General features: G+C 48.6%; 1 protein-coding gene across 1 annotated transcript in view; it reads right to left on the reverse strand.

Moving 5' to 3' along the window:
• Positions 1–5,589: 5,589 nt before the first annotated feature.
• The window catches only part of LAMC1 (laminin subunit gamma 1), a 73,385-nt gene continuing 51,269 nt past the window's right edge, over positions 5,590–27,705 (reverse strand). The window contains exons 6-28 of the mRNA XM_068141345.1: positions 25,261–25,378; positions 25,065–25,163; positions 24,824–24,960; positions 23,868–23,990; positions 23,591–23,780; positions 22,743–22,855; positions 21,393–21,614; positions 21,110–21,298; positions 18,930–19,175; positions 18,450–18,603; positions 17,852–17,994; positions 16,914–17,092; positions 16,599–16,755; positions 15,246–15,451; positions 14,748–14,827; positions 14,044–14,181; positions 13,713–13,857; positions 12,987–13,136; positions 11,679–11,793; positions 10,695–10,894; positions 10,308–10,466; positions 9,157–9,256; positions 5,590–8,584 (exon numbers count right to left, since the gene is read on the reverse strand). Of these exons, the coding sequence (XP_067997446.1) occupies positions 8,328–8,584; positions 9,157–9,256; positions 10,308–10,466; positions 10,695–10,894; positions 11,679–11,793; positions 12,987–13,136; positions 13,713–13,857; positions 14,044–14,181; positions 14,748–14,827; positions 15,246–15,451; positions 16,599–16,755; positions 16,914–17,092; positions 17,852–17,994; positions 18,450–18,603; positions 18,930–19,175; positions 21,110–21,298; positions 21,393–21,614; positions 22,743–22,855; positions 23,591–23,780; positions 23,868–23,990; positions 24,824–24,960; positions 25,065–25,163; positions 25,261–25,378 (3,620 nt within the window). The 3' untranslated portion in view covers positions 5,590–8,327. The remainder of the gene's footprint in view (positions 8,585–9,156; positions 9,257–10,307; positions 10,467–10,694; positions 10,895–11,678; positions 11,794–12,986; positions 13,137–13,712; positions 13,858–14,043; positions 14,182–14,747; positions 14,828–15,245; positions 15,452–16,598; positions 16,756–16,913; positions 17,093–17,851; positions 17,995–18,449; positions 18,604–18,929; positions 19,176–21,109; positions 21,299–21,392; positions 21,615–22,742; positions 22,856–23,590; positions 23,781–23,867; positions 23,991–24,823; positions 24,961–25,064; positions 25,164–25,260; positions 25,379–27,705) is intronic.

The raw sequence follows: 27,705 nt of genomic DNA on the forward strand, positions 1-27,705 counted from the left end.
GCCCGGGCATGCAGGCAGCTTCCAGGGAGATAAATGAAACATGATGAGCTCACGGGAAGCATGGGGAGGGTGGATGGGGGCCGTTTGCTCACAAGCCAGGACCAGCCAACCAACCTGCAAGAGCAGGGCTCAAAACCAGCTGGAAGAGGTAACTTGAGGGACTCACAACCAAAGGCTGCTGGAGATGCAAAAAGACCCTGAGGACAGTTCTGGCATGTGCTTAGGAAAACAAATCTGTTGGGATTTCGTAGTCACAGACTGGTTTGCATGGGAAGGGACCTTTAAAGCACATTTAGTTCAATGCCCCTGCAGGGACATTTGCAACTAGAGCAGATTTCTCAGAGTCCAATACAACCTGACCTGAAATGGTTCCAGCAATGGGGCTTCTACCACCTCTCTGGGCAACCTACGCCCAAGTCTCCTCAACCTCAGTGTAAAAAATGTCTTCTTCCTCGCTAGTGTCAATCTCCCTCTTTTAGTTTAAGCTGTCACCCCTTGTCCTGTCACAACAAAAGTCTGTCCCCAGCTTTCTGACTATCCCCTTTAAGCACTGAAAGAATGCAAGGTCGCATGGAACCTTCTCTTCTCCAAGCTGAACAACCCCAACTTTCTCAGCCTGGCCTCACAGCAAAGAGGCTCCAGCCCTCAGATCACTTCTGTGGTCTCCTCTGGACCCACTCCAACACACAGATGTCCTCAAGAGGGGATTGGACATGGCACTTGGTGCCATGGTTTAATCATGAGGTCTGTGGTGACAGGTTGGACTTGATGATCTTTGAGGTCTCTTCTAACCTTGGTGATTCTGTGATTCCTTGTGCTGAGGACTGCAGAGCCGGACACAGAATTGCAGAGCAGAGATTTACCACACAACAGTTTCAATAAATCTCCAGACCTAGAGATAGGGTTGAGGCCAGGGGTCATCACACACATCTGTCCACTTTGGGTCCTGAGACAGAACATGAAGCTGGATGGGTCCTTGGCCATGCCTGGTATGACCACTTCTATTCTAGAAAGCAGATGAGAAGTGAAACAGAAAGTAAAAAGGCTTGTACAGGTGCACTGATGGAGCTGGGCTACACAGCTCCAGGTTCACTTACATTTTAGTCTCAAGGGCAGCCAACAAGCCACACAAGACATGAAGGCAAATCCTATCATGCCTCTTACCTTTGCCTTGGAGGAGAACACAATGCTTCCACAGGGAAAAAGAGAATATGGAGGCAGGAGACCTCCTAGTCCTGCATGTATCAGGATAAGTGAGATTTTGCAGCTCGTTCACCTGACCTTCGAGAGCATCCCACCAGAGAGGATCACAAGGAAGGATGTGCCCTTGTGCAGCGTCACAGCATCTGCCCTGCTTGCTGTCACGGGACACTGCCGCAAGTGGCTGTGAGTGCTTCAGAAGCACTTTCAGATGGAATGAAGACATCCAACAAATTTGTCCCCAGCCTAAGACCCTTCAGGTCACCTTCTGCATTCAGGACTGAAACTCAGCCCAGTGATGCTGACTTGCTGCTCATTTCAGAGGTAACAAACTCACAGTGATTAACGCTCAAGTCCTCATCTAAGCCTCTTATGCTGCCCAAGAGCCTCCAGACAGTTGTGCACCTGGAGCTGACTCAGAGGGCTTCCCTCCACAGTTCCTGGTGATCTCATGGGTGCAACCAGCCTGAATTCACCACATCTTTGCACCTCCCTTTGCCAGGCTGACCTGCCTCCTCTGAGTCAACTCTTTTATCGACAGGCTGCTTCCTTTTAATCTCACATGATGGAGCTTAATATAGATCTCAGCAAGGAACCCAGCTTCACATACACACTGGGGGCATGTTGGGGTTTGGCACCCAAGGCTGTCTTACCTAGTTTAGGGGTTTTTTTAAGAAGCAAGACAAAACTATTTCAGGTGTTCCCACTGATTTGGCAGGTTTTAGGGTCTACTCATTCCTCTAATGAAACGCAATCTCTTCTGGGGTTTCAGGGGTTGGCCTGATGGAAAGCTGCTCCAGTGAACAGTAAGTTGTCCATGGGACAGCAATGTACCCTTGTGGCTAAAAAGGCAAATGGAATCCTAGAGTGCTTCAAGAAGAGCATGTCTAGCAGCTTAAGGGAGGTTCTCCTCCCCTGCTATGCTGACCTGGTGAGACCACATCTGGAGTACTGTGTCCAGTTCTGGGCTCCCCAGTTCAGGAGGAACAGAGACAGCCTCTGTTTGACACTGTCTAGTATATGAGGATGATTAAGATGAGGAAAGGCTGAGAGACCTGGGACTTTCTGAAGATGATGAGAAGATACATATAAATATCTGAAGGGTGGGTGTCAAGAAGCAGGGGTCAGTCCCTTTTCAATGGTATCCTGGATTAGGACAAGGGGCAATGGACACAAACTGGAACACAGGAGGCACCACCTGAGCGTGAGGTAAAAGTTCTTTGCTGTGAGGGTGCAGGAGCACTGGACCAGGCTGCCCAGTCTGGAGTCTCCTTCTCTGGAGATTTTCAAGACCCATCTGGATGTGTTCCTGTGTGACCTGCCCTAGGTGATCCTGCTTTGGCAGGGAGTTGGACTGGATGATGTCCAGAAGTCCCTTCCAACTCCTACCATTCTATAACTTTGCTCTAAAGGACATCACTTGCTTCAAACACCTCTGCTGCACCCTTCCTACCCACCAACACTGCCCAGCCCAGGAAGCTCGTCTCCTCTAGCAGTGCTGTCAGTACAGCAATTCACTTGGACCACGGTCCTTGGCTGATTTCTCTCTTGGCAGACCAGCTCTCACCACCAGGAAACTTTCCCCTTGTCTGGCTCCTCTGTGCTATCCTTTCTGTCTCACAGTTATGACCCCACCTCTTCCTTCCCTTCTGCAAACAAGACACTGACACAGCTCTCTCTCCAGTCACTTCTGCATATTTACTTATGTTACTCTTACCTCGTCATCCTCCACCATCCTTCAAGTTCACCACAGAACACCAACACATATGTGCCACACCAAAATATCTATTTTCTGGGGCCTTGATATTCTAAACACACCAGATCTGGAACAAACAGACACCTACCACCCCCCACAGAGAAAATGTTGCCTATCACTGCGGCAGAGCCGTTTAGGAAAGGTCTCATATAAACATGGTTAGAAAAAGTAGTGCCTTCCAGAGCAAACACAGGTGGAAGAGATGGGAGACATGAAGAGTAATGGTGCTCATCAGCCACTGAAATGAATCAACATTTCTCCACTGGAGAACCCAAATCTTAAACCTCCAATGAAACAGAAATCCCTCTGAAAATGCCCTGTGCTCATTCTTCAGCTGCTCCATAAGGAAATCATTGCAGTGTTTGGCAAATGTATCAGTCCTTGAGGATGTGGCCATGGCAGAAAGAATCACTCCAAAGAGCCTGAATCCACAGAACAATCTGAAGTATACTGATGGCTGCTGTTGGGAAGCGATAGATGAGTGAAAGCCCTGAAGATAGCGACTTAAACAAGGAAGAAGACTCCTTTTGGTGCCTCATAACAGAAAAGTGACTCTAGACTGTTGCCCATGTTCTCACAGCTCAGCTCATCCCTCGTACCCTCAAACCTCCCTCCACAAGAGACCCTCTGAGCTGCAAGATTCTCCTTTACTCCAGTCCTGAGCTGCTTCTGGGGACAGGGTTTGTTGAGAAGTGGCTTATCTCAAGCTGTTTTCTGTTTGCTTGTTCACTGGCCTTGCTGCCACCTACCTGCACACACCTGCTCAGCAGCAGCCTCTTTGAACCCAAGGAGTTTCTCCCGAGTCTGGCAGCAGACCTTTATCCTGCTCAGCAGCAGCCTCTTTGAACCCAAGGAGTTTCTCCTGAGTCTGGCAAGAAACCTTTATCCTGCCACCCAGGACTTCCTCAACGTGGAAAATCAGGAATCCTGACCTGCCATTATCACCAAACACACTGTGCAGCCATAAAACCTGGACTTCAGTCTCTCCTCAGCCAGCTGGGTGCCCTGGGCTCCTCAAAGCAGGCTGAGGGGCAGCACACCAAGACGGACGCCTGCCTTGTGGTGGTTCCCTGGTGCAGCTATGTCAAGATAGAGAAGCTGTTCTATCACCCAGGACTGAAAGCACCATGACAGTATCTGTTGATCCTTAACACACACACACAAAAGGACATACAAATACTTACACATGTTCCTTACTCAGCAACATGTGGCATTCCTTCTGGAGACGACTTCTGGGATGTTTTAAGTTTAGAGGTGGCTTTGGTTTCACAGCTTTTGGTGGGTCCAGAGGTGCAGTTAGACAGCTGGGATCAGCCCTTGTTCGGGACCAAACTCATGCCAGCCAAGGCCACTCAGAGCAGGGGAGATTGTTCCAGCAAGACGTGCAGGAGAGCAGGACACCAGGGTTCACAGGAAAGTAATGCCCCGCCTGGGACATGGTAGGAGAGGTAGTGAGCAAGAAGGGCAGGGTTGGGTGGCAGCAGCACAGCAAGGAAGTGCTGTCATGTCTGGCCTCGCTTTGCCTGTACCAGCAAAAGGGTGAGACAGCCAGCCAGCCATGAGCAGAGGCAGTGCCATCCCTCTGTGTTCCACTGCTTCGATGCCCTGCAGAAACAAACCTTACAAATGAGATGTCCAATGACAGGAAAAGGGGCACCAGGTGCAAGCAGAAGAGGTTCCACATGAACATAAGGAAAAACCTTTTCCCTGTGAGGGTGCAGGAACCCTGGAGCAGGCTGCAGTGTCTCCTTCTCTGGAGAGATTCCAAAATCCACCTCCTGGGATGTGTTCCTCTGTGTCCTGTTCTAGGCAATCCTGCTTTGGCGGGAGGATCGGACTGGATGATTTCTAAAGGTCTCTTCCAAGCCCTAACATCACAGTACCACAGTATTGCCAAAGTTGGAAGAGACCTCGAGGATCATTGAGTCCAACCTGTCACCACAGACCCCACGACTAGACCATGGCACCAAGTGCCACGTCCAATCTCCTCTTGAACACCTCCAGGGATGGTGACTCCACCACCTCCCTGGGCAGCACATTCCAATGACTAATGATTCTCTTGGTGAAGAACTTTCTCCTCACCTCAAGCCTAAACTTCCCCTGGCACAGCTTGAGACTGTATCCCCTTGTTCTGGTGTTGGTTGCCTGGGAGAAAAGACCAACCCCTTCCTGGCTACAACCACCCTTCAGGTAGTTGTAGAGGGCAATGAGGTCTCCCCTGAGCCTCCTTCTTCTCCAGGCTAAACAATCCCAGCTCCCTCAGCCTCTCCTCATAGGGCTTGTGCTCCAAACCCCTCCCCAGCCTTGTTGCCCTTCTCTGGACACATTCAAGTGTCTCGATGTCCTTCTTAAACTGAGGGGCCCAGAACTGGACACAGTACTCAAGGTGTGGCCTAACCAATGCAGAGTACAGGGGCACTATGATCTCCCTGCTCCTGCTGGCCACACTATTCCTAATGCAGGCCAGGATGCCATTGGCCTTCTTGGCCACCTGGGCACACTGCTGGCTCACGTTTAGGCCGCTGTCGATCAGCACCCCCAGGTCACATTCTGTGAGACACATCTCCATGAACACGCACCCCACACCTCCACCCCCCCCTCCCCAAGAAGCAACACACCAAAGGCGGCAGAGGTGTGAGGGGTTACAAATATTCAGACTTTATTATAAATAAGAAATACTGTTTTATACATAAAAACTGCAAGTGTTGCATTTTGTTCACCGCCCCAGACAGCAAGACCACGGAATTAAGGCAAAAAAAAAAACCAAGCTGGAGTGAAGGCACATACTGAGGGGGCCACAGTCAGGAATAAGGTGATGAAGGGACTGTCACGTGTCACCCGTGACACCCAGCACTCCACCAGCAGCTGTTGCAGCATCACATTACGTAAAGAAATAACTGGACTTATACACTGAGTAATGGCTGTAATGCAGTAGTGATTAAGAGATTGCTTATAAAGATTTTTTTTTTTCATTTAAAAATAAAATTCTGTTAAAAACAGCTTAAGGAAAAAAAAAAGAAAAGAAAAAAATCCAAGGCAGAGAGGGGAAAGCAGGAAACCTTAAGGCCTGAGGTCAGCCAGGGCACGCACGCATCTTGGCGTCTGCTCTTCTCACAGCCTTGGCAGAGAGGTGACGCGGTTACAGGCAGCCATCTGACCAGAGCAGCCAGCCAAGGCACCCAGCTCAGCAGCCCACAAGTGTGGCTGTGCACAGGTAAGCTCTTCTCCAAGCACTGGACACGTTTGCAGGTGGGGGAAAGCCCAAGCTGGTCAATCACCTCCAAGATAAAGGTACAAGAGTGAGGCAGGGTTTGCTGGGAGCACCCCTTGCCCAGCAGTGCCCTTCCCAAGGGTGCACCAAGCCTCCTGCCTCATGCAGTGGTATCGAGATGTCCCCCAAATCCAGCTCTCCAACCACCTCAACACTGGCATCCCAGCAGTGCTACAAGTTCCTCACAGCTCAGCTGCAAAGCCACAGCTCCCACTCTCCACCTACTACAACTTCCCTGGGGGACACAAAATGGGAATGCTACGACCACCATGCATCAGGGCTGGCTTTGGAGGGAGGGCTAGGAAGCAGCCACTCAAGGGGCAAAGTGGTTATTGCTGGTGCCCATAAGAGTGCTGAGGGCATGGGAGAGGGAGAAAGCAGGAGCCCAGGTAGGAGGAACAGCAAGCTCCAAGGGAGTAAGGTGGAGAAAGGGGATGTGCAGTGCCCACGCCCTGACGGCTGCTGGGGAGAGGCAGGGAGAGGAGGAAGGCCAGGCTGTGCCACTCTGGAAACGTGGCTGAGGATATTTACACACACACACGTACACACGAGAGACTTCCTCACACTGTAATCATGATTTAGAAAACAAAAAAAAAAATAATCACATTCACACAAAAAATATAAATTTGAAATAATTAATAGCACCAGTGTGTGTCAGGTAATAAATTTCTTCCCCGCTACGCAAACGTACAAAGTTGCATAGTGTTTAAGGAGAGATATATATGGGGGCTGAAGGAAGGGGGGAGGGATGCCAGGCTGGAGGCAAGGAGGAAGCTGCAGAAGATGTCGAGGAGGAAGAGTGAGGGGGCTCCCTCCTGCTCCCACCCAGCACCAGTAAGGAGCCAGGGGCACTAGCTGGGGAGGGAGCCTGCAGGGAGGTGCGGCAGCGGTGAGAGATGCAGACCTGCCACCCCAGGAAGTCCCTGTGCTGCGGTGGCATTATGGTGACTGGGAGAGTGGTAGGCAAGAAGAAAGGAGAGCACTGGCAAACTCCAGCTCTTTCTGCCAGGCAAAAGCCGAGAGCAACGCCAAGAGATGTAAAAACACCACTGTCCTCCTTCAGAAAAGAAGATGGGGCAAAAGACTCTGCATTCCCCCTTCCTTCCCCATCCAAAGACAGCATGAAGGCCAGTGCATCTGTCAGAGCTCTCTGGATGGCAATTCCCCTCTCCAGCAAGACTTCTGCTCAAACAAATTAACCTGCCCATCAGACATTCACAGCCTAAAAACCAGACCCTCTGGCAATTCAGTAGCAACACCTACAAATGGGCATGCAGCTCGCAGCTTCCTAACTCCTTGGTCTGGAAGCTGCTTACACACCAGACCCAAAACTCCTCCACAGAGCAGGAATGGGGAAGATCTATTGCTCCACCAGAAAAGACCAACCACTCTACCAGCATCCCATCCTCCCAAAAAGCTTCTCTCAGAGGCTGTGGGTTTGGGTTTTTTCCCCCTCAGAGCACTGCATCACAGAAAGCATTTCAGAAAGAGGCTTCACCCATTTTGTCAAAGGCTACCAACTCTGTTGGAGTGGCCACTAGTTAACCATTAAAACAGTAACAATAAATTCACAGGGTTAGAAGTTGGGAAGAAGGATCTGAATGAGTGCAGCTATACTGGCCATTACAGTAATACTTTGGTAGCCATCCCCTTCCTTCAAAGGGACAGAGAGCTCTGGGACTGAGGATTTTGGAGTGGAGGGGAGAAGAGAGGAGTGAAAGGAGGGTTAGTTTTGCCTTGCCATACCCAGCTCACATGGGTATTTCTGAACCACAGCATAGAGAGTCCAGAGCACCTCTCGTTCCTGTGCTAATCCAAGGGAAACTGTGTGTGAGAGGGGGGCAAAGGTGGAGTGCTCAGGAAGACACTTTATATAAAAAACCCCTTTGATGCCCAGAGACGGAGATTTAATTTGTTTCTCTTTAAAAAAAAAAATAAAATAAAATAGAACTTTCAACTGATCCTGATTGGAAAAGAAACAGTGGCTGTGAGCAGCAAGGAGGCAGGGGTCTGAAGAAGGCAACTGTGTGGTAAGGCACTCCATAGTCAAACCGCTGCTCCACTGCTCACCAGGGGAGCCTTCCCCACCCCAGAGCACCCTCAAGGTTTCTCAATGGACGGGGTATTAAAACAGCCAGAAGGCAAGGTCTTCTTGATGTCTTCCAGGTTGCTAATGTCCTTCAGGATCTCTTCAATATCCCTGTTGTAGGCCTGTATCGCATCATCCTGTTTCCTGGCTTCTCTCTCGAGGAATGACACTTTCTCGTCCAGGTCCTTATCTTTCATCTGGTCTTTGGCACTGTTCAGGGTACCCTCAATTTCATTCAGTTTGTTCAAGTCCACTGTGTCCAGTTGTCCTGAAAAGCCAGAAGCAAATAGCAAAGGTCATTAAAAAGTCTTTGATGTTCTAGGTGTGAGTGCTTACACAGCTAAGCCCACACAAAGACCTCCATCAGGCCATCTCTGCATTAGAAATGCCATTTCAAACCAGACCAACCAAACAGGTTATACCTCCAGTGCCTCAAACATGGTCTGTAGCGTGCAGGAAAGTGATTCTGAACATTGCACCAAATGTTTTGAGGCTACCCCAGGAAAGAAGAAGCTCCAAAGTCCTTGATCAGCAGATACAAACCCCGTTTCTAGAAGCCCAAAGACCCATTCCACAGAATCCCAGCATGTTGAGGGTTGGAGATCTGGAAATAACCTAGAGAGTCACCTAGAGCAGGTTGCCCAGGATCACATCCATGCAGGTTTGGAATCACTAGAAGAGACTCTACACCCACTCTGGGCAGCCTGTTGCAGTATTCCAGAACCCTCAGAAGAAAGGTTTGCTCCCTGGCACAGCACCAGCAGGGAAGCCATGGCAGCTGCTGGCACCACCACATCAGTGACCACTCAAAGCTGCACAGCACATGAAGGAAGGCCTTACCTAATTGATCCAGCAGGTCATTAATGACAGTGAGCAAGCTGTTCACAGAGTTCTTTGCTTTTCTTGCGTTGTCTTCTGCCTCCTGGGCAGCCTGCGAGGCCTGCAGGGTATAAAAAAGGACAGCACACAAAGGCTGTAGGGATTATGTAAACCTTGCCTCTCCTTTTCACCTTCCCTGGCTCACCTCTCCAGGATCACACCCCAGCACTGTGATCATCACTGATACCCTTCAAATCACCAGCATGGGGAAGCCCTGATAACTGAACAGGATTTTGCAGGATGGGTCAGAACATGGTCTAAAGGGCTACGTTCAAGGAGCCTACACTAATGCCACCAAAGGAGCTCTTTGATTTGTCTCATGTTTTCAGTCCCACTTAAAACTTGGAAGAGATTGAATCATAGAATTGTTTTGGCTGGAAAAGACCTTTAAGATCATGGAGTCCAAACATTTTCTAACTCCACTAAGGCTGGCATTAAACCATGTCCCTCAGCACCACATCTCTGCATCTTTTCAAAACCTCCAGGGATGGGGATTCAACCACCTCCCTGGGGAGCCTGTTCCAGTGTTTGAGAGCCCTTTCAGTGAAGATGTTTCTTCTAATGTCCAATTTAAACCTCCCCTGGTGCAACTTGAGGCCATTTCTTCTTGTCCTATCACTTTTAACTAGTGAGAAGTGTTCAACCCCCACCTGGCTCCAACCTCCTTTCAGGAACTTGCAGAGAGCAATGAGATCTCCCCGCAATCTCCTTTTCTCCAGACTGAACAACTTCACTTCCCTCAGCTGCTCTTCACCAGACCTGTTCTTCAGACCTTTCTCCAGCACCTCTGTGTTATTCTACAAGCAAGGGGCCCAAAACTGAACTCAGTTTCAAGGTGCAGCCTCACCACTGCTAAATACAGGAGGACAATCATTGCCCTAAGTCCTGCTTGTCACACTACTGCTGATCCAGGCCAGGATGCTGGTGGGCTTCTTGGCTACCCAGGCACATACTGGCTCATCTTCAGCCAGCTGCTGATCAACACCCCCAGGTAAACTGAATGCTGGCTGGACCCAGTGCTATCTTTGCAGGAGGAGAAGGAGAACACATTGCCAGCACAGCAGAGAGAAGGCAGCTTCTTGTTGCTGCTGCCACCTGCCAGCGTCACTTACCATGCTTGCCATCATCATATCCTGCTCAGCATCCTCCTGCTTCTGCTTCAGCTCCTTCTCTGCATCCTGCAGTTGCTTCATCATGTCATCCACCTCCTTGGCCAGCCCCGTCACATCAGCAAAAGTCTTGTCAGCCTCAGCTCTGGTAGCAGCAGCACTCTGCAGCAACAAGGGGAACAGGATGGTAAAAGGTGTGAAGCTGCAGACCTTCCTTGGGTCTTTTCCATCAAAATGCACCCACTTCCTAGCATGCCACATTCTGCATTCCCTGGGGAGGAACGAGGCAGAAAGCACGCCGGGCTCAGCAGTAAGTACTGGAACAGAGAGGGCTGTGCAGTTACACACCACTGTGTCAGGAGAGGTGGCTTCCCAGGGTGCAGGCCTCACCTTCTGAACAGAAGCAGCAATTTTTTCGGCATCATCTGCTTTAGCCTTGGCTTCGCGAGCATCGGCAGCAGCATTGCCCAGAGCCTGCTCCGCCTGGCGGGTCTTACTGTTGGCTTCAGCAATGGTCTGGGTGATGGCAGGAATCTTCTTCAGGGCCTCTTCAGCTGCTGTCTTGTTATCGTTCACCCGTTTATCGAAATCTAAGGAAGGGCAAAGCGGATTCTCATCACTTAGAAGTACAGACCTCCAAGGTCATCAAGTCCAGCCTTCTACCCAACACCTCCATGACCACTAGACCATGTCCAAAAGCGTCAGATCTACTCATTTTCTGAACACCTCCAGGGATGGTGACCCCACCACCTCCCTGGGCAGCCTGTTCCAATGCTTCCCAATAGCTAATCTAAGCCTCCCCTGGTGCAGCCTGAGGCCATTTTCTCTTGTCCTGTCATTAGTTACTTAGGAGAAAAGGCCAACACTGGTCTCACTACAACCTCCTTTCACGTAGCTGTAGAGAACACTTGATCTGAAAAGGTCTTGGGATGCTTCTTTGGCCAAGATACCCAAGACTTCATCACCTTGAGCAACCTGATCTGGTGGCAGATGTCTGTGCTCACTGCAGGGGGGGTGGACAAGGTGGCCTTTAAAGGTCTCTTCTAACCCAAACCGTTCTATGATTTATTCTATGACATCAGAGGGACAAAGAGCACACGGGAGTGATGAGGAAAGGGTATATGCTTACAGCTCTCCCTATTACCTATCTTCTGACACTAATTAAGGAACTTAAACAAAAGGTGGTTTCTAGTCACTGAAAGCATTCCTATTTTTTAATTTAAAGTTTTAAAAAGAAAAGAAAAAGAGAGCCAAAAGAACCCACTCAGCACTTAGGAACTGTCAATAGCACAGCCCATTTAACCAAGATGCCCTGCTGCCAAGTAACTTGTCACACAGGAACTGAAAGATTCACTGCAAGTGCTTTCTCTTTACCTTTCAGGTTGCTGAGAATGGTGTTGGCCTCCTGGAGTGTGCCATTGCCCTTCCGAGCAGCTTCTTCAGCCATAGCTTTCGCTGCATCTGCCCGAGCCAAGAGCTGGTCTGCAGTCTAAGGACACATGGCATGGATCAACATATTACACAGAATCCCAGCACTGTGGACTGTGGAGGTCAGAAAGGACCTCTGGAGACCAGCAAATCCAACCCCCCTGCTAAACCAGGGAAACCCACAGAAGGTTGCTGACAATCACAATGTCCAGGAGAAGGAGACTGCACAACCTCTCTGAGCAGCCTGCTCCAGGGCTCCAGCACCCTCACAGGAAATAAGTTGTTCCTCCTGTTCAGGTGGAACCTCCTGGGTTCCAGTTTGTGCCCATTGGACCTTTTCCTGTCGCTAAGCACCACCAAAAAGACTAGCCCCATCTCTTGCCCACCACCTTTTAGCTACTGATCCCCTCTCAGGCTGCTGTTCTCCAGGCTAAACAGCCCCAGGTCTTTCAGCCTTTCCTCCTCACAGAGACACTGCAGGCTCCTTGACATCTCTGTAGCCTCTGCTGGACTCTCAACAGTAGCTGCCTGTCTCTCTTGAACTGGGAAGCCCAGAACTGGAAACAATTACTCCAGATGTGGGTCCCCTAAGGCAGAGTAGAGGGGGAGGAGAACCTCCCTCAAACTGCTGCTGGTCCCACACTTTTTTATGTAGCCCAGGAGACCAATGGCGTTCGTAGCCACAAAAGTGGATTGCTAGCTCATGGTGAACTTGATGTTCACCAGCACTCCCAGGTCCTTCTCCATGGAGCTGCTTTCCAGCAGGTCAATCCTTCATGTGCAGCAGCATGGGAGGAATCATATTCTCACCTTTTGAAGGATGACCATCTGGGGTACCAAACCCACTGCTCAGTCTGAAGCACCAACATCATACAGAAGACCATTTACCCCTGAGTTGCAATTATTGTAAGTACTTTTGGAACACTGTTCTGAACAGAAATAACAGACCTGGGAAACATCACCTTTCTCCCAGACAACCTTGATGCCTTTGCTTTTACCAGTTTTTGGGATCTCTTTTCCTAGACCACTCTTCAGTATTCTCCTAAGTAACAAAGTAGTGCTAACATAAGACTGAGTCAGACCAAATCTATCTAATCTATCCAGGTGCATGTTTTCCTCTGGGTTTGTTTATTGTGTGTGTGAATAGTGTTTTGGGTTTCTTTTGGTTGGTTGGTTTTGTTCTGGGGATTTTTGCTTGGTTGTTTTCCGCCCCCCACCCAGGGAACAAAAACCTGAACACAAACCAGAACCGACCTGCTGCTCTGTTTTCCCTTTCTCCAAGAGGTTCTTCACTTCTAGCTCCTTTCCTTTCATGTCTTCTCTCAAGTCCTCATAATCTTTCAGCTTCCTGGCAATTAGCTGATCTAACTCCTCTGCTTCTTTCTTGATCTTATTTGCTTCATTCTGCAGGTGGAATACAGAAACAAACATGGATTCCTGAAATTAAAAGGACTTCTGAAGAGGTGACAAAATGCAGTACAGTTTCTAATGCAGATAGGAGCTCTGATGGGCTCCCATCTCTTACAACTGTAATTGTAAATTGGCCTTCAAAGCTCTGAATGCCAGGAAGGTCAGCACAACGAGAAACAGAAACTGCAAAGTTCCATATGCCAGAAAATCTACTGCAGTACAGTGAGCACAGGAGAGGGAGCAGTCCTGCAGGCTTCAAAGGGCACTAGGATTTTGCACTCCTCTGTTCAAGCCAAGGTGTTTGACAAACAATACTTCACTTGGCTTTTAGTCCTTTAGATAGTCAGAGGTGTGGCTTTAGGGAGCTACTTGCATGCAAGTCTCCTGCATAAGAGCTGAAATGCACCAGTCTGGATTAAGCCTGAATGGACAAACATTCTACAGACTGCTCTTATGCAGAGAAACATTACCAGAGCACAGGCAAGGCATGTCAGCAGCCCAGCACTCTGCTGGAATGCTCATCCTTACTGGTCTGCAGCAAACGCTGTGCACAATGCTTCCCTTGCCTACCTCTAGCCCCGTGGAGTCGACAGTAGGCAGACTGGTGAGGTTAGCATAGATCTGCAGGGCTTTGTTTCCGGCTTCCTCTGCCTCTGCAAGCACCTTGTTAGCCTGCTTCTCTAGGTCCCGAGAGATGTTCCTGGCTTGATTATACCTAGAAGGCCCCAAGGATGCAGTTACACAATTTTCTTTGCCAAACTGAACTTAGAGAGTAGAGAGGTTAAGAAATCAAAAGACACTCCATAAAGGCCAAAGCAGACAACGTTATAGAATGCCTCTTAGTTTTCAGCACTGCTCTGAAAGCCAGGATAAAACCCCAATATTTAGGTGACTGACTCACTTCAGGTTGAGCTCCTCAATGTCATTTGCAGTTTGGTTTTCTCCAGCCAGGGTCTTCAGCAGCAGCTGATACGCTTCTGTGGAAGTATCATTTGCTGCCTTGGCTATGCGAACAATCTCATCAGCTTCTTTTTTATGTCTGGACAAGATTACAGAAGAGAAAGAATATCACAGACTGGTTTGAGTTGGAAAGGACCTTTAAAGGTCATCTAGTCCAATGCCTCTGCAGTCTAGTGCTGAAAGCCTTACCTAACGTCACCTGAAATGTGTCTACCACCACTCTGGGCAAGCTGGGCCAATGTTTCACCATCCTCAGTGTCATAACTTTCTTCCTTCTGTTTAGACTGAATCTCCCTCTTTTAGTTTTAACCCATCACCCCTTGTCCTGTCACAACAAGCCCTGCTGAGATGTCTGGCCCCATCTCTTTCTGACTGGCCTCCTTGGTCCTGAAGGGCCACCAGAAGGTCTCCCTGAAGCTTTCTATTCTCAAGGCTGAACAACCACAAATCTCTCAACCTGGCCTCACAGCAGAGGAACTCCAACTCTTGGATCATTTTTGTGGCCTCCTAGAGATAATGCCATTAGAATGGTCAGCCAGTGGTTTCAGTTCCAGATATTACTCTCTCTTTTCCCTCCTTCACCCAGGTTTGCTGTTTGAAACCAGCTCTGCAACCAGGGCATCACTCCAGCATACCACAGCCTACCTTTCAGCCAGCTTACGGGCCTCTTCTGCCAATAGAGTCATGTTGTTAGGGTCCCCAGTTGACTCTGGAGGTGTAATGGACTGGAAAAAACAAAAGAAAAAAAATCTTAAAGCTGTTTTTTCATCTTTTATTCATCTCTGCTTGAAATATTTATTGTCATGATCTAAATGCTTAGAGACATGTCTAACCTACTTCTCACTTCCATGGATTTTTTCCTTAGGCCCATGCAGTTTCCACTGCTGCTTATCCCTTAAAAACAAAGGTGCTGATGTTTATTTAGGAGTTCTTAGGATAGGTTCTTCAGCCAGGAGCTCTGATACAATCTATGGCAGACACTAGTGACCTTCCATTATTTATTTCCCATGACTTTAGGTAAAGGTATTTCCATAGGAAATTTGTTACAGGAGAGAGAGAACAAGGGGAGAAGCACAGCAGAGGGCACAGCAAGGAAAGGCCCTCTCCTCTCCTAACCAGGTGGAACCTCAGCAGCATACTCACCACGTTGTCAGCTGCCATCTTTGCCTTCTCAAGCATATTAGAAGCTAAGCTGATTAGGTCTTCGGTATCCTCCACCCGCACCCGGGCTTGCTCTGCCAGGTTCTCCGTCTCCCGCACTGTGCCCTGAATGTTCCTCAGCCTGTTGAGCTGACTCACTAGTGTGCTGTTGATGTCCTTGAGGCGATCCATGAGGTCCTGATCTACATCTGAAACACAAAGTATAAAAGAGAACAAGCAAAATTAATTACAGTGGGAAAAGAAGCTGGAGAAACAGCTTACCACTGCAGGCAACATGGAATCACAAGAGTGGTCTGGGTTGGAAGTCACCTCCAAACATGTCGAGGTCATTGGAGGTTGTGACCTCCTAGTCCAACTCCCCCTGCAGTAAAGCAGGGGCATCCTCAACTAGATCAAGCTGCCCACCGTGACACAGGGCCTCAACTACTTCCCTAGGCAACCCATTCCAGTGTTACACTACCCTCACAGTGCAGAACTTGTTCCTAACATCCAACCTAAATCTTCTCTACTTTGAAGCCATCACCCCTCGTCCTATCACTGCAGGCCTTTGTAAACAGTCTTTCTCCATCCTTCTTTTAGGTCCCCTTCAGGTACCAGAAGGTTGTTATTAGGTCTCCCTGAAGCCTTCTTTTCTCCAGGCTGAACAAACCCAGCTCCATCAGCCTGTCTTTATAGCAGAGGTGTTCCAACCCCGTGATTATTTTCATGGCCCTCCTCTGGACCTGCTCCATCAGATCTGTGTCCTTCCTGTACTGAGAGCTCCAGACCTGGATGCATGCTGGTAGATGTTGGTAGGTTAATCCCCTCTTGAAAGGGGACCAAAGAAAGCTGTTTCATAAGTCAGTCAGGTGGGCATTGAAGTCATCATCAGAATGTGCACCAAATATGAGGAATGAAAAGACATTTAACTACTAAGATGACAAACCTGCTAGATGATGGAACCAACTCTGATGGAAGATTGTGTTCAGAATCATGTTACACCTCTGTCATTGACTTAAAGGCAACAGAGTTCTCAGGAGCACTTTGTGAATTCTCTTTAACTCCTAGAAGGTAGGGAGGGATGAAGGAATAGTGGGGCTGTGTTTTACTCCTAGCCTTGGTTGATGGTGGAAATCTTTGTTTTGCACATCTACAGAGCAGTAGGGGAATACAGGCATAAGAACACAGTCATTGCTGTTTAGATGATCCCATACACATCTCAGCACCATCTAAAGTAGCTGTCTGTCCTGATGCACAGCACAGGCTTGAAATAAAACACCTTGTGCTCAAAGGGAACAAGAACATCAAGTAAAGAGCTCATTTCCCTTCAGCCCACATCTGATCAGGTCAACTCACCTTTGCTCTTTTGTGCTTCATGGAGCAGCTCTGTAACATCTCTTTCTGCTTGCTTCAACCTCTCTTCAAAGGCTTGATCAGTTACGGCATCCTCTCCTGTACCCAGATTTGCTATAAGATTTTCCAGCTCCTGCAGCCTCTCTCGTTGCTCTGCCACCTAAGCAAGAAGGATAGAGCACAGCTGTGAGAACACAAAGCACCTTGATGCTTGCTGAAAGCAGAGAGGTTCAACCAGCCAAGGGTGCTACAGTGGCTGCACAGGTGAGCACATGCCACCATCTCCAGTGGCACCAAGAGAGGCATCTGTGGCCTTACCTTGTCCTTCACTAATCTGTAGCAGGCTGGGCACTCCTGGCAGCCTGGCCACGAGCGGTTGTAGAAATAGTTCTCTTCGCACTGGTCACAGCGGCTGCCCACGAAGCCTTCCTTGCACTCACAGCGACCGTTCTCCCGGCACTGCAGGGAGCGGGACCCCTCGGGATCACAGTCACAGGCTGCAGGAAGTTACATCGCAGTCAGAAATACCTCACAGACACAAAGGTCCCAAAACCCACACAGAGAGAGAACACCCTCAATACCCTGAGATGTCTGCCAGATCAATAGGGCATGAACCCATAGCTGGAGCCTCGCTCCTCATAGGGATGCTCCTAGGCACACCAGAGCACTCAGGAGATAACATTCCTGTGTTCACGGTGATGCTACAAAGCATCACTGTCTACAAAGCATTATCTTCTATCCCATTTCACTGGAACCAACTGCAGTTAATTCTTCTTGCTCTTTACAAATAGGGTTATCAAGGGGGAATGTTTGGATCATCCTATTTTTCAACCATGTTTAGAAGATCTGTTGCTCCTCAACACACAGTCTGGATATTCAGGCCATTTTCAGAGTAGGTGTGCAGAGATTTAACATTAGGAAACGGGACTGTTGCAAGATTCATAGCAAGTATTCGAGAGTTGGACTACTGAATCTTTAAAGGTCCCTTCCAACCCAATGCATTCTATGATTCTATTTACACCAAAGCAGGTATGTCATAGGTTGGAGTTCTTCCTACCCCCAGTTAAACAGGGGGGAAAGGGGCTAAGCTGTTGTATAGAGATGGAAATTCCACCACTCATGGTGCAGACACAAGTGCCAGCTTCTGCTGTGATGAAAAGCGAGGTGCCAACGTGCCTTCCCAGAGACAGAAGCAAGGGCAAGGCAGGCTGGGCAATGTGCTTCCCACCTGCCTTCCTCCAGCCTCTCAGACTTACGTTTACAACCTTCAGAGCCAAAGCCAAAGTGGTTGACCTCACATCTGTCGCAATGCTGGCCAGCCACGCCAGGCTGGCACTCGCACTGCCCAGTTTGTATGTCACACTGGCCGTTGGTGGAGCCCAGAGCATGGCAGTTGCACCTGGAGAAGACAGCCACACATCAAGTGTTAACACAGAAGGGAGGAGACACTGCAAGTGCCTCCCTGAAGAAGCCCTAACAAACACAGCTCAATGTTTCCCTCCATTCATCGAAAGTGACTTTTCTTGCTGTGCAGAGAAAGGAGGGGAGCCACTGAGCCTTTGAACTGTGCAAGGTCACTTGGTGCCTGTACTAAAAAAGGAACCCACGAGCTCTTGCCACCAATAATCACACAGTCATGTGGCACTTTTCTATTTAAAACCCTAATATAAAACTATTTATAAGTCAGGCTTTTTGCACAGCCTTCAAAGCCCCCCCCTTGACTGCTGTTCTTCCCCACCCCCAGCAGCATGGAGGCACACCAGTTATTTTTGACAAACATCACAGTTCTGCACAAAGTGAACACAGACCCCCCTGAGAATCAGGCTTTTTGCCACATGCCAAGGCAAACATCACCTCTCACAGCCACGTTCACTCTGGAGGTTGAAGTAGCCAGGCTCACAGGCACTGCAGTCCCTCCCAGTGACATGAGACAGGCACTCACACTGCCCAGTCACTTGATTGCAACTCGTCTGCTGATTCACTGTGCCGTAGGGACTGCAGTTGCAAGCTGCAAAGATAAAAAAGATGGGGAAAAAACGCAGAAAGTTAGAAAGTCCCTTGTGTTGGCACTGTGCTAGCCAGTCCCTGAACAGGGCTGGATCCAGAACAGGAGGCAGCACAGCCCTGCATCACACAATGCTTTTGCTTCAATGGCAGTAAGCACCCACAAACACAAGCACTTTAGCAAGCTACAGCCACTAAACCAGGACAAAGCCATGCATTGCTGCTGATGGGGACAAACAACAGCCTCACATCATGTCCTGACAACGCATCAGGAAGCAGCAGCTCACAGGGACGCCATCAGCTTTAAATGCAAGAGGAACTGGCTCTCACCTCGGCACTTGTGGGCAGGGTCAGGGGCCAGGGGGTTCCCGAAGAAGCCATCCTTGCAGCGGTCACAGTAGAAGCCGGCAGTGTTGTAGATGCACTTGAGGCACTCTCCTGTCTGGCGGTCGCAGTTGCCCACGGCGTTGGGATCAATGTTGTCGTTGCACTGGCAGAGGCGGCAAGGCCTGACAGCGCCATTGGCACCCAGGGGGTCTCCGAAATAGGCATCATCACACAGCTCACATCTCTTGCCTGGGACACGACAAACACACGGGCTGCAGCAAAAAGCCCTCTGCTGCTGTCTCACCCAGAGCCCACTGCAGCCCCTTCTGCAAAGGACACTCTCCAGCTTCCTCCTCTTTCATCTTTCTCTTGGGGCCAGAAAGGTGCAAGAAACCAGAAAACCACAGAACTGAGGTTGGCAGAGACCTTTGAGACCATCAAGTCCAACCGCTCACCTAGAGCTCACACTCCCACTGTTACTTCTAAGCCACTACCACTAAATCATGTCCCTCAGCACCACATCCATACACCTTCTAAATCCCTCCAGGGACAGGAAATCCACCACTGCCTTGGGCAGCCTGTGCCAATACTTGAGAACCCTTTCTGTGAAGAAATGTTTCTAATATCCAACCTGAACCTATCCTCACACAGCTTGAAGCCATTTCCTCTTGTTCCATCTGTTGTTGCACACAAGAAGAGACCAACCCTCATCTCGCTGCAACCTCTTTTCAGGTAGTTGTAGAGGGTTAGAAGGCTTCCCTCAGCCTCCTCTGAGTGCAGCACTTCACATGACTTCATTGAATCTCATAATGTTGGCCTCAGCCCATTGATCCAGCCTGTCGAAATCTCTCTGCAGAGCTCCCCTGCCCTCCAGCAGATTGACATGTCCACCCAACTTGGTGTCATCTGCAAACTTACTGAGGGTGCACTTGAACCCCTCATCCAGATCATTGATAAAGCTGTTAAAACCACATGCAAGCCCTTTCCCTTAAGCTGCTTTTTTCACTCAAGCTTTGCATGATGAATTTCAGCTCCTCATTTCCCTCCTATCCCTTTAAGCCAAACCTACTTGCTGCAGTTTGTTGCTAATTTAAAAGTCCAAACAGGTAGGGCTCTGTGGGGTGTCACTGCTCCACAAAACCTCACTGCCAAGAAGATCTGTCAAACCTCCACGGGCAGCCAGCAAAGCATCCAACTCAGTAGCTCCCTATGCTTACGGCAGGTTTCACCTCCCCAGCTAGCTACTAGCTCCATTTCTTAAGCAATTCTTGCACACATGAACTGTCTTTCCCTTCATTTTCCCTGTCACACACCAAGAAGGCAGCAGGAGACAGGAGGAACTCTTGTGCAATCATAGAGATAGAAGCAACAATGAGCTTGTACAGACACCTGAGGTACAGGGAAACTGGAGCTCTGGACTTCAGTTAACAGAGCAATGACACCCATGGGAACCTCCATGAGGTGCTTCTGTGCATGGTCAAGAGCTTTTCTAAGCATTTCAAGCATTTCTGGGTATTCTGTACTTTGGATTGTGCTATGCCAGGCTGAAAATCAGGAGAGAAGCAAAGAAAGCTGCCTACCTGTTCACTGGCAGAAAAAAAGGCTCTTAAATGGCTTGGGTAGAAGCTCAGCCTTCACGGTTTATTGCTAAGAGAATGATCTGAACCTGTTCACATATTTCTCTTTAAAACCACTGAGCATAAATTCAGTTTTTGAGTCACTGCAGTCTTCCTGCTTTTCCTAGGGAGGGCACTGGACCTCCCCTGCAAGCATCCTGCAGCACCTCTTTGGCTGGCAAATTGCTTCTTCTAATTTTATTTCAGCCTGACCCACCTTCCTGGCTTTTTTCATTCTATTCTGTTTTCTGCCCAACACCACGCAACTGACAGAACTCTGTTAGAAGCTATCACAGCTCACCTACACAGCACACAGAGCAGACTGCTTAGATGAAGCCTTTGTTCCCCTTTTGTTCTCAAGGGATAGACACAAAGAACATCAGCAGCCCTGATCCCCACACAGGAAAGAAGCTAGGGCTGAGGAAGGGAGGAGGATTTGAACCAGAAGAGACAACAGCTTTCAGTGCTGTTTACTGCAGGTCAGAGCCCCAAAACTGGTTTGAGAGAGGTTTCCACAGGCATGTGGGGTATAGAGGCAGGGGGGAAAAGGTTGGTGTAGGAACACACCTGTAGTGCCAGTCTGGCAGCTAGTGCACACAACCTCCCTTGTGCGGGGCACGATGGCACAGCTCGAGCTGCCTGGGCACGGGCAGGGCTGGCAGTCTGAGGCTGTGCCTGCTGTCGCATCTCCGTAGTAGCCATCACTGCACTTCTCACAGTGAGCCCCCGCCGTGTTATCCCTGCAATGGCACACACCTGCAACAGAGGGGAAGATGGGTTTTGCATCACTGTCCAGCTCCAAAAGAAGAGCAGCCCTCTTGCTGCTCCTTGTTTTATGGTCCCCTCTTACCTGTCTCCGGCTCGCAGGTCTCACTGTGCCCATTGCAAGCACAAGGCACACAGGGGCTGTAGGGCCCAAGGCCCGGTGTCTCTCGACGGTACCCAGAGGAGCAGCGCTCACAGAACTGCCCCTCGTATCCTGCTGGACAGGAGCAGCTCTCAACCCAAGGCACAGGCACGCCAGGTCCAGGACGAGCACTTGTGATGGTAACATCATCCAGGTGACCAGCACCTAGAAAGCATCAAGAGAGGGGAAACGCTTTGTAACCACAAAGGCTCTCAGCACCACTCCACCAACCACACATCTGAATGGTCCCAGGGACAGACAAGTGGATTCTTGCAGCTGAAGTGAACCAAGAAGCAAAATCCTTCAGGAAGATTTAGACAGATGAGAAAAAATGCAACATAGCTCAAGAAGAGGATGCACAGGGCAGGGAAGTTGAGAATAACAAGACAGAGAAGGATGCTGGGAACTGCATGCAAGCAAGCACAGTTAAAGTATGTGACATCTTGCATGTGTGTGGATTCCATTTCCAATGCAAACACCAAACCCAATTCCTGTCTTTCCAAGGTGGACAAACCATTTTCCCAGCAATTTTAATGCACCATCTCTGACACAGCATCTGCACATCATGCCTGAGGGTAAACTCCTCAGAGCAAAGCACTGAGCAGAGCCTCAGCTCCCACGTAAGAGCAGTGGCTACAGCACTTGTTCCACACCTTTCCTCCCCTCCATTTCACAGCCCCACATTCCTCTTTGTGAGCCACCTCTGCTGAAAAACACTTGCAGCTTTCCCACCTTCCCCAAATGCAAATTCAACCTTTGCAGTTTCCTGAAAAACTACTTCTCCACACAACAGCACCCAAGGACAAAAGCTATTTTTGCTCCAAATTTATGTGTGATTTCTGAAATAAATCCTCATTACAAAGAGCTTTAACTCCAGTTCAGCACAGACAGTGCTTTCGAGACCTTTTCCTTCCCATTTGTCAAGCCAAGGCAGGACCAGGCAACAGGGAGGATGTAACCATTCCAGGTGTGGCAGAAACTGAGGCCGAAATGTACACTCCATGCAATTCTCCTACATGTCATTCTTCAGAACCCTCTGCTACACATTTCTACTGATCTGGAAGACACTGGCTGTGTAATGCAGCAAAATCCCTATGTTTAGAAGTAAATGATCAGCAGGGGATGGGTGCTCAGCTTCTAAACTCTCAAAAGGCAGCACATTTGATCCCATGTCTTCTTCAGGAGGCCTGGGAGAAGCTGTTACACAGAAAGGCTAGGTAAAAAGCAGTCTGCAGAAGCTTTACCAAAGAAGCTGCCATAACCATTTCTGCAACATTCAGCTGAGTGACTTACTTCTCTCACTGTATGTCCCACGGATCTTGATAGAAGTCAAGTTGTGCAGAAGCTTCTGGAACTCAAATGCCGTAAGAACAGGCCTCCATGGGTAGTCTGCAGCCTCATGGAGCCTAGGGAGAAGAGCCATATATCATCAGCAAAACCTTCAGATGCTAACAGCTGCACCCTTTTAACACACCCTTTCCAGCGGCGCTGTGCTATTGCAACATAGTTCACACACACTTACGCAACGCTGCTGGACAGCGAGCTTCAAATTAACCTGATAAGACCACTCTTCTGAGCTAAAATTCATGCTGCTTGCTTCCTCAAGAGCTCAGAGGCTCGGTGAACCTCAGGGTAGGTCTCAGCTGCTCCCATCACATTGGAACTGTGAGTCCCCAATGCAAGAACAACATGAAACTGCTGGAGCAGGTCCAGAGCAGGGCCACAAAGACGATCAGAGAGCTGAGGCACCGCCTCTAAAGGGATGGGCTGAGTTGGATTTATTCAGCCTGGGGAAGTAAAGGCTCTGGGGAAAGCCTTCCATAACCTGAAGGGGGCTACAAGAAAGATGGGGAGGCACTTTTAATAAGGGATTGTAGTGATAGGGTGAGGGAGAATGGATTGAAGCTGGAAGAAGGGCGATTTAAACTGGAGATTAAGAAGAAATTCTTCACAATGAAGGTGGTGAAACACAGGAACAGGTTGCCCAGGGAGGTCATGAATGTCCCCTCCCTGGAGGCGTTCAAGGCCAAGTTGGACAAGGTCTTGAGCAACCTGTTCTAATGGAAGATGTCCCTGCCCATGACAAGAGGGCTGGAAGCAGACAATCTGTAAAGTCCTTCGAACCCAAACCATCCTCTCACCTGAAAGTGTAAGTCACCACGTTCTCACTGGGGTAAGGGTTGCCCTGGGCAATGAGCGGCACCGACACTCTCAGCCCAGCCCCTTCCAGCACCAGGTCCTCTGCAGAGAGGCGCGTGTCACGCCTGTCCACGCGGAAGGAAAACGTCAAGTTCTGCCCATAACTCAAAACCTGGTTGCCCAAGAACTTGCCTGAAAGGGGCAGAAATGGTTGCAGTTAGGCAACAGAACAGACAGCGCACAAGCAGCACAGAAAGCCTCACTTCTCAAATGACCTACGTGGGGCAACAAAATAGATGGGGAAGTAGCTGTCAGAGATCACAGAGATATCCTGGCTCTCCGCACTCCACTGCAGCGAGACTTCAGAGCCATCGCGCTGCTCGGCACGCCACTCGTCCTCTCCTGGAAAAACCAAAGGTGCAAGGATTAACACCCTTGGAAGATGCAGCTCTGCACACACCTCTCATGCCAAGCTCCGTGAGCCTGTACACCAGCACTAACACATTTCTGAAAGCAGCTGTGCAAGAAGACATGGACAGTCATTGTCACCTTTCCACGTTAAGCCTCTAACTCAAGTGCTGACTTGAACCCTATCACAACTATTTGTTCAAAATCTTCTCTTCTAAAGAGCTTAAGCAGGGATGGGGAAACCCGCAGTCCCCTACAACTTGATAAGCATTTTGGCCTTTGTACAAACTGTTCTGCAGTGGAATTTTAATTGAAGATAAGTTCTTTTCAGACTAGGCAGCACGAGAACACGCAAACAGAGGAAACTATGAAAAGAGACTTTTGCTGAGCTTACAGACTTACATCAGAAACACAACTGCATTTTATTCAGAGGTATACAAACACCAAATCTAAAGTGATTATAATCCTGTCAGAAACTCTCAATTTGGTTTTATAGCTGAGGAAATGCTTCCTTTGCCAGCACTTCTCTCAAGCCCTTTATATTTGCAATTCCTTGCAATTCCCAGTTGCACCTGCATGGCGTACATTAGTGCTGGGTGCCTGAGGCTAGGGCTGTGAATTCATTCCTCCCTAACTGAACAAGTGAGCTGTAGACATGGAAGCTCCCAGGAACTTCAGAATTAACTCAGCACTCCCCAAAGAGAGATCCCAGTTCTGCCTGCTCAAGGTTTGTGGTCTTGCACAGAGAGGAAGGGGAAGATTTTTTTAATGGCTTCTGACTTGTGTCTACAGCTCAATCTGCAATAAAAAGGAAGGTTCCACTTTACCAAACTGGAAGTTGGAGGTGATGCTGTAGATACTGTAGCCAATGGCATTGGTGCAGACTGAAGAGTGTCCAAAACAGAAGCAGGGGGTACAGCCTCTTGGATTGGAAGAATCCAGATGGAAAAATCCAGGTTTGCATCTGAAGAAGTGAAGGAAAGAGAACTCATTTCCTTGATGCTCACCCCAGGCCATCGCTTGGATGTTTCTCATTCTTGAAACAAAGCCCTGGGAATTGAAACTCACCTCTCGCAGTGGAAGCCTTCAACATTGTCCTTGCACGCACACCGTCCTGTATCAACATTGCATTCCCCTGTGCTGCCAGCCAGATCACAAGAACAGGGCCTGAGAGAGTCAGTGCAGAGGATAAACCATGAAGAGCCACACAGAGTAAGCGAAAAAGCACCTAGTTTTAATTCTAGAGAGTAGCAGTCCTCCTTACCTGCACCCAGCTTCAGAGAGAGAGTGGAAGCCTGGCTGGCAGCGGTCACACTTCTCACCCATCACGCCGGGCTTGCAGCTGCACTGGCCATAGCTGTCACACTGCGTGCTGAGGGAGCCTGTGGGAAGAGCAGGGACAGGCACCTCAGCAGACCCACACAGCTCTATCAGCCTGCTTTACACAACAGGTAAGAAACATAGGGAAAGAAAGGAGGAAACATAGCTTACTTAGGGACTGCCTGGCTGTAGCTCACAGGGATTTTTTTCCCTTAGGAAAGGGAATCTAGAGATGCTGAATCATTACCTAACTTTCCAAACGACAGACAGCTTTCCAGTCTCTTTGTCAACCTTTTTACATATAAACCTCAAATTGCAATCTCATTATTATTCTTCCTGGTTTGTCCTCAGTGCTACCTTTGCATGCCCCTAAGTCCATGCCTGTTTTACCCTGCAGCACACCATGGCTGGGATTTTATTCCCTGGATCCTCTGTGTTCTCCATAATCACCATGTCCTCTTTATCAGGGAATATCCCTATCTCTCCCTTTCAAGCTTTTATTTACTCCTTGGTTCCCAAGTTGAAGCCTAAACCACTTCCTTGGAGCAAGGCTACATGTGCCACTATTATGCCTAATAAACACTTGAGCAAACCCCACATTTTTGGAGGGGTATTTCCCTCAGTACTGTTCTGATCAAGAGGACTTGCACAAAAAGCAACAGGTTCTTTAATCTGTGGCAGACAAAATGCTTTCTCCCAAGCACCGACACAGCCTACAGCCTAGGAATTGCCAGCACTGCAACAGTTAACTACCAGAAGAAAAAGTATTTTAATATACAGAAATAGTTGCTTCTTTCCACTTCAGTCCACACCAGAAGATTATAACAAAGTGAAGAGTTACAAAATAATTAAGCTGGACAGGACAGAGCAACTCTAAAACCTTTACTATATAAAAGCCAAAGTTCAGATCCCCTTTGCAGTTCCAGGAAAAAGTAGTACTTGGTCAAAAAAGAAAAGGCAATCTAAACCTATCCAGGGGTTTCAAATGCACCCAGGGTGCCAGTGTGCCATGGGATACAAGCTGATGGCTATGTTAAGGACAAATTTCAGAGGGCTTTATAAAGACCTGAGAAGTCACCTCCCTGTTTTTCAACCCTCTCAGCTGACACCAGCCCTCATCCCTCTTAAAATAAGATGTGACACGAGGACCTGAGAGAGCAAGCAGAGAAAGAAAGAGGCCTTTCTTGGTCAAAAAGTCACAACTGTGCAACTCTCCGACCAAATTAGATAGGAGATGTACCCTGGCAGACCTCTTGCTGTCCGCTTATAGGGCGTGCTGCAAGCAATTACTTATTCCAGCTACTCTATTTTGGAACCTCACATCTTACTATCTGTTACCCTTTTGTCTCCTTCCCTCCTTCTTTGCTGTTGGCTTGTGCAGTTACAGGATTACTCTATACAGGTCAAGTGGTTCCCTTGACTACAAAAGATTTGTTCTCCTACCAGAAATTTGTCCTTCTAGGGGTTTTTTATTTATTTTTCATGGGTTTAACTACATATTTTGAGTTTACTTCGATTTTTCTCACCCCCACCCCTTTTTGTGTTTAAGGTTTCACTGGTTTGTATTTATAGTGCTTGGATACTCAGTAGGAGAAACTGATTCAGCTGAAGTTCACTACAATTCTTCAGTATGACCAACCTCCAGAAATATCTCCTCACATCATCTTGTCTAAGAATTTAAATGAGCTCTTCAGTGCTGGGAGCATTCAGGGTAACACATGCACAATAGAAAACAAAACAAAACCCAACACACACACAGATAAACACCCCAAAAAATCCCCAAACCTACCAAACAAAAAACAACAACAACAACAAAATCTATTTCAGGAGACATTTTTGAAGGAGCAAATGCTGCAGAGGTGAACCATCTGCCCCTGCCATCCTGACTCCAGTCGTTAGATCCAAGGATAATTGAAACCAAAGTACAACCCAATAAACATTTCCTACATGGAAGGGGAAAAAGGAAAGAAAAGGTAAACAAAATTATCTGAAAGGAGGTTGGAGCAAGGTGAGGGTTGGTCTCTTCTCATTAGTAACAAGAGACAGGACGAGAGGAAGTGGCCTCAAGTTGCACCAAGGGAGGTTTAGATTAGACATTAGAAGAAACTTCTTCACTGAGAGGTTTCTCAAACACTGGAACAGGCTCCCCAGGGAGGTGGTTGAATCCCTGGAGATGTTTAAAAGACACAGAAATGTGGTGCTGAGGGACATGGTTTAGCACCAGCCTTGGTGGCGTTAGATAATGGTTGGACTGGATGATCTTAAAGGTCCCCTCCAACCAAAAGGATTCTGTGATGATCCTATGTATTTTTCACCCTGTACTTTGCACTTAGCTGTGTAACCAAGAGAAAAGCAAGCTCCTGTGCACAGGAGCTTGCAAGCAGAAGCA

Source organism: Melanerpes formicivorus, unplaced genomic scaffold, assembly GCF_026170545.1.
Source record: "Melanerpes formicivorus ecotype bairdi unplaced genomic scaffold, bMelFor1.0.p_v2 SCAF_7, whole genome shotgun sequence".
Taxonomy (NCBI): domain Eukaryota; kingdom Metazoa; phylum Chordata; class Aves; order Piciformes; family Picidae; genus Melanerpes; species Melanerpes formicivorus.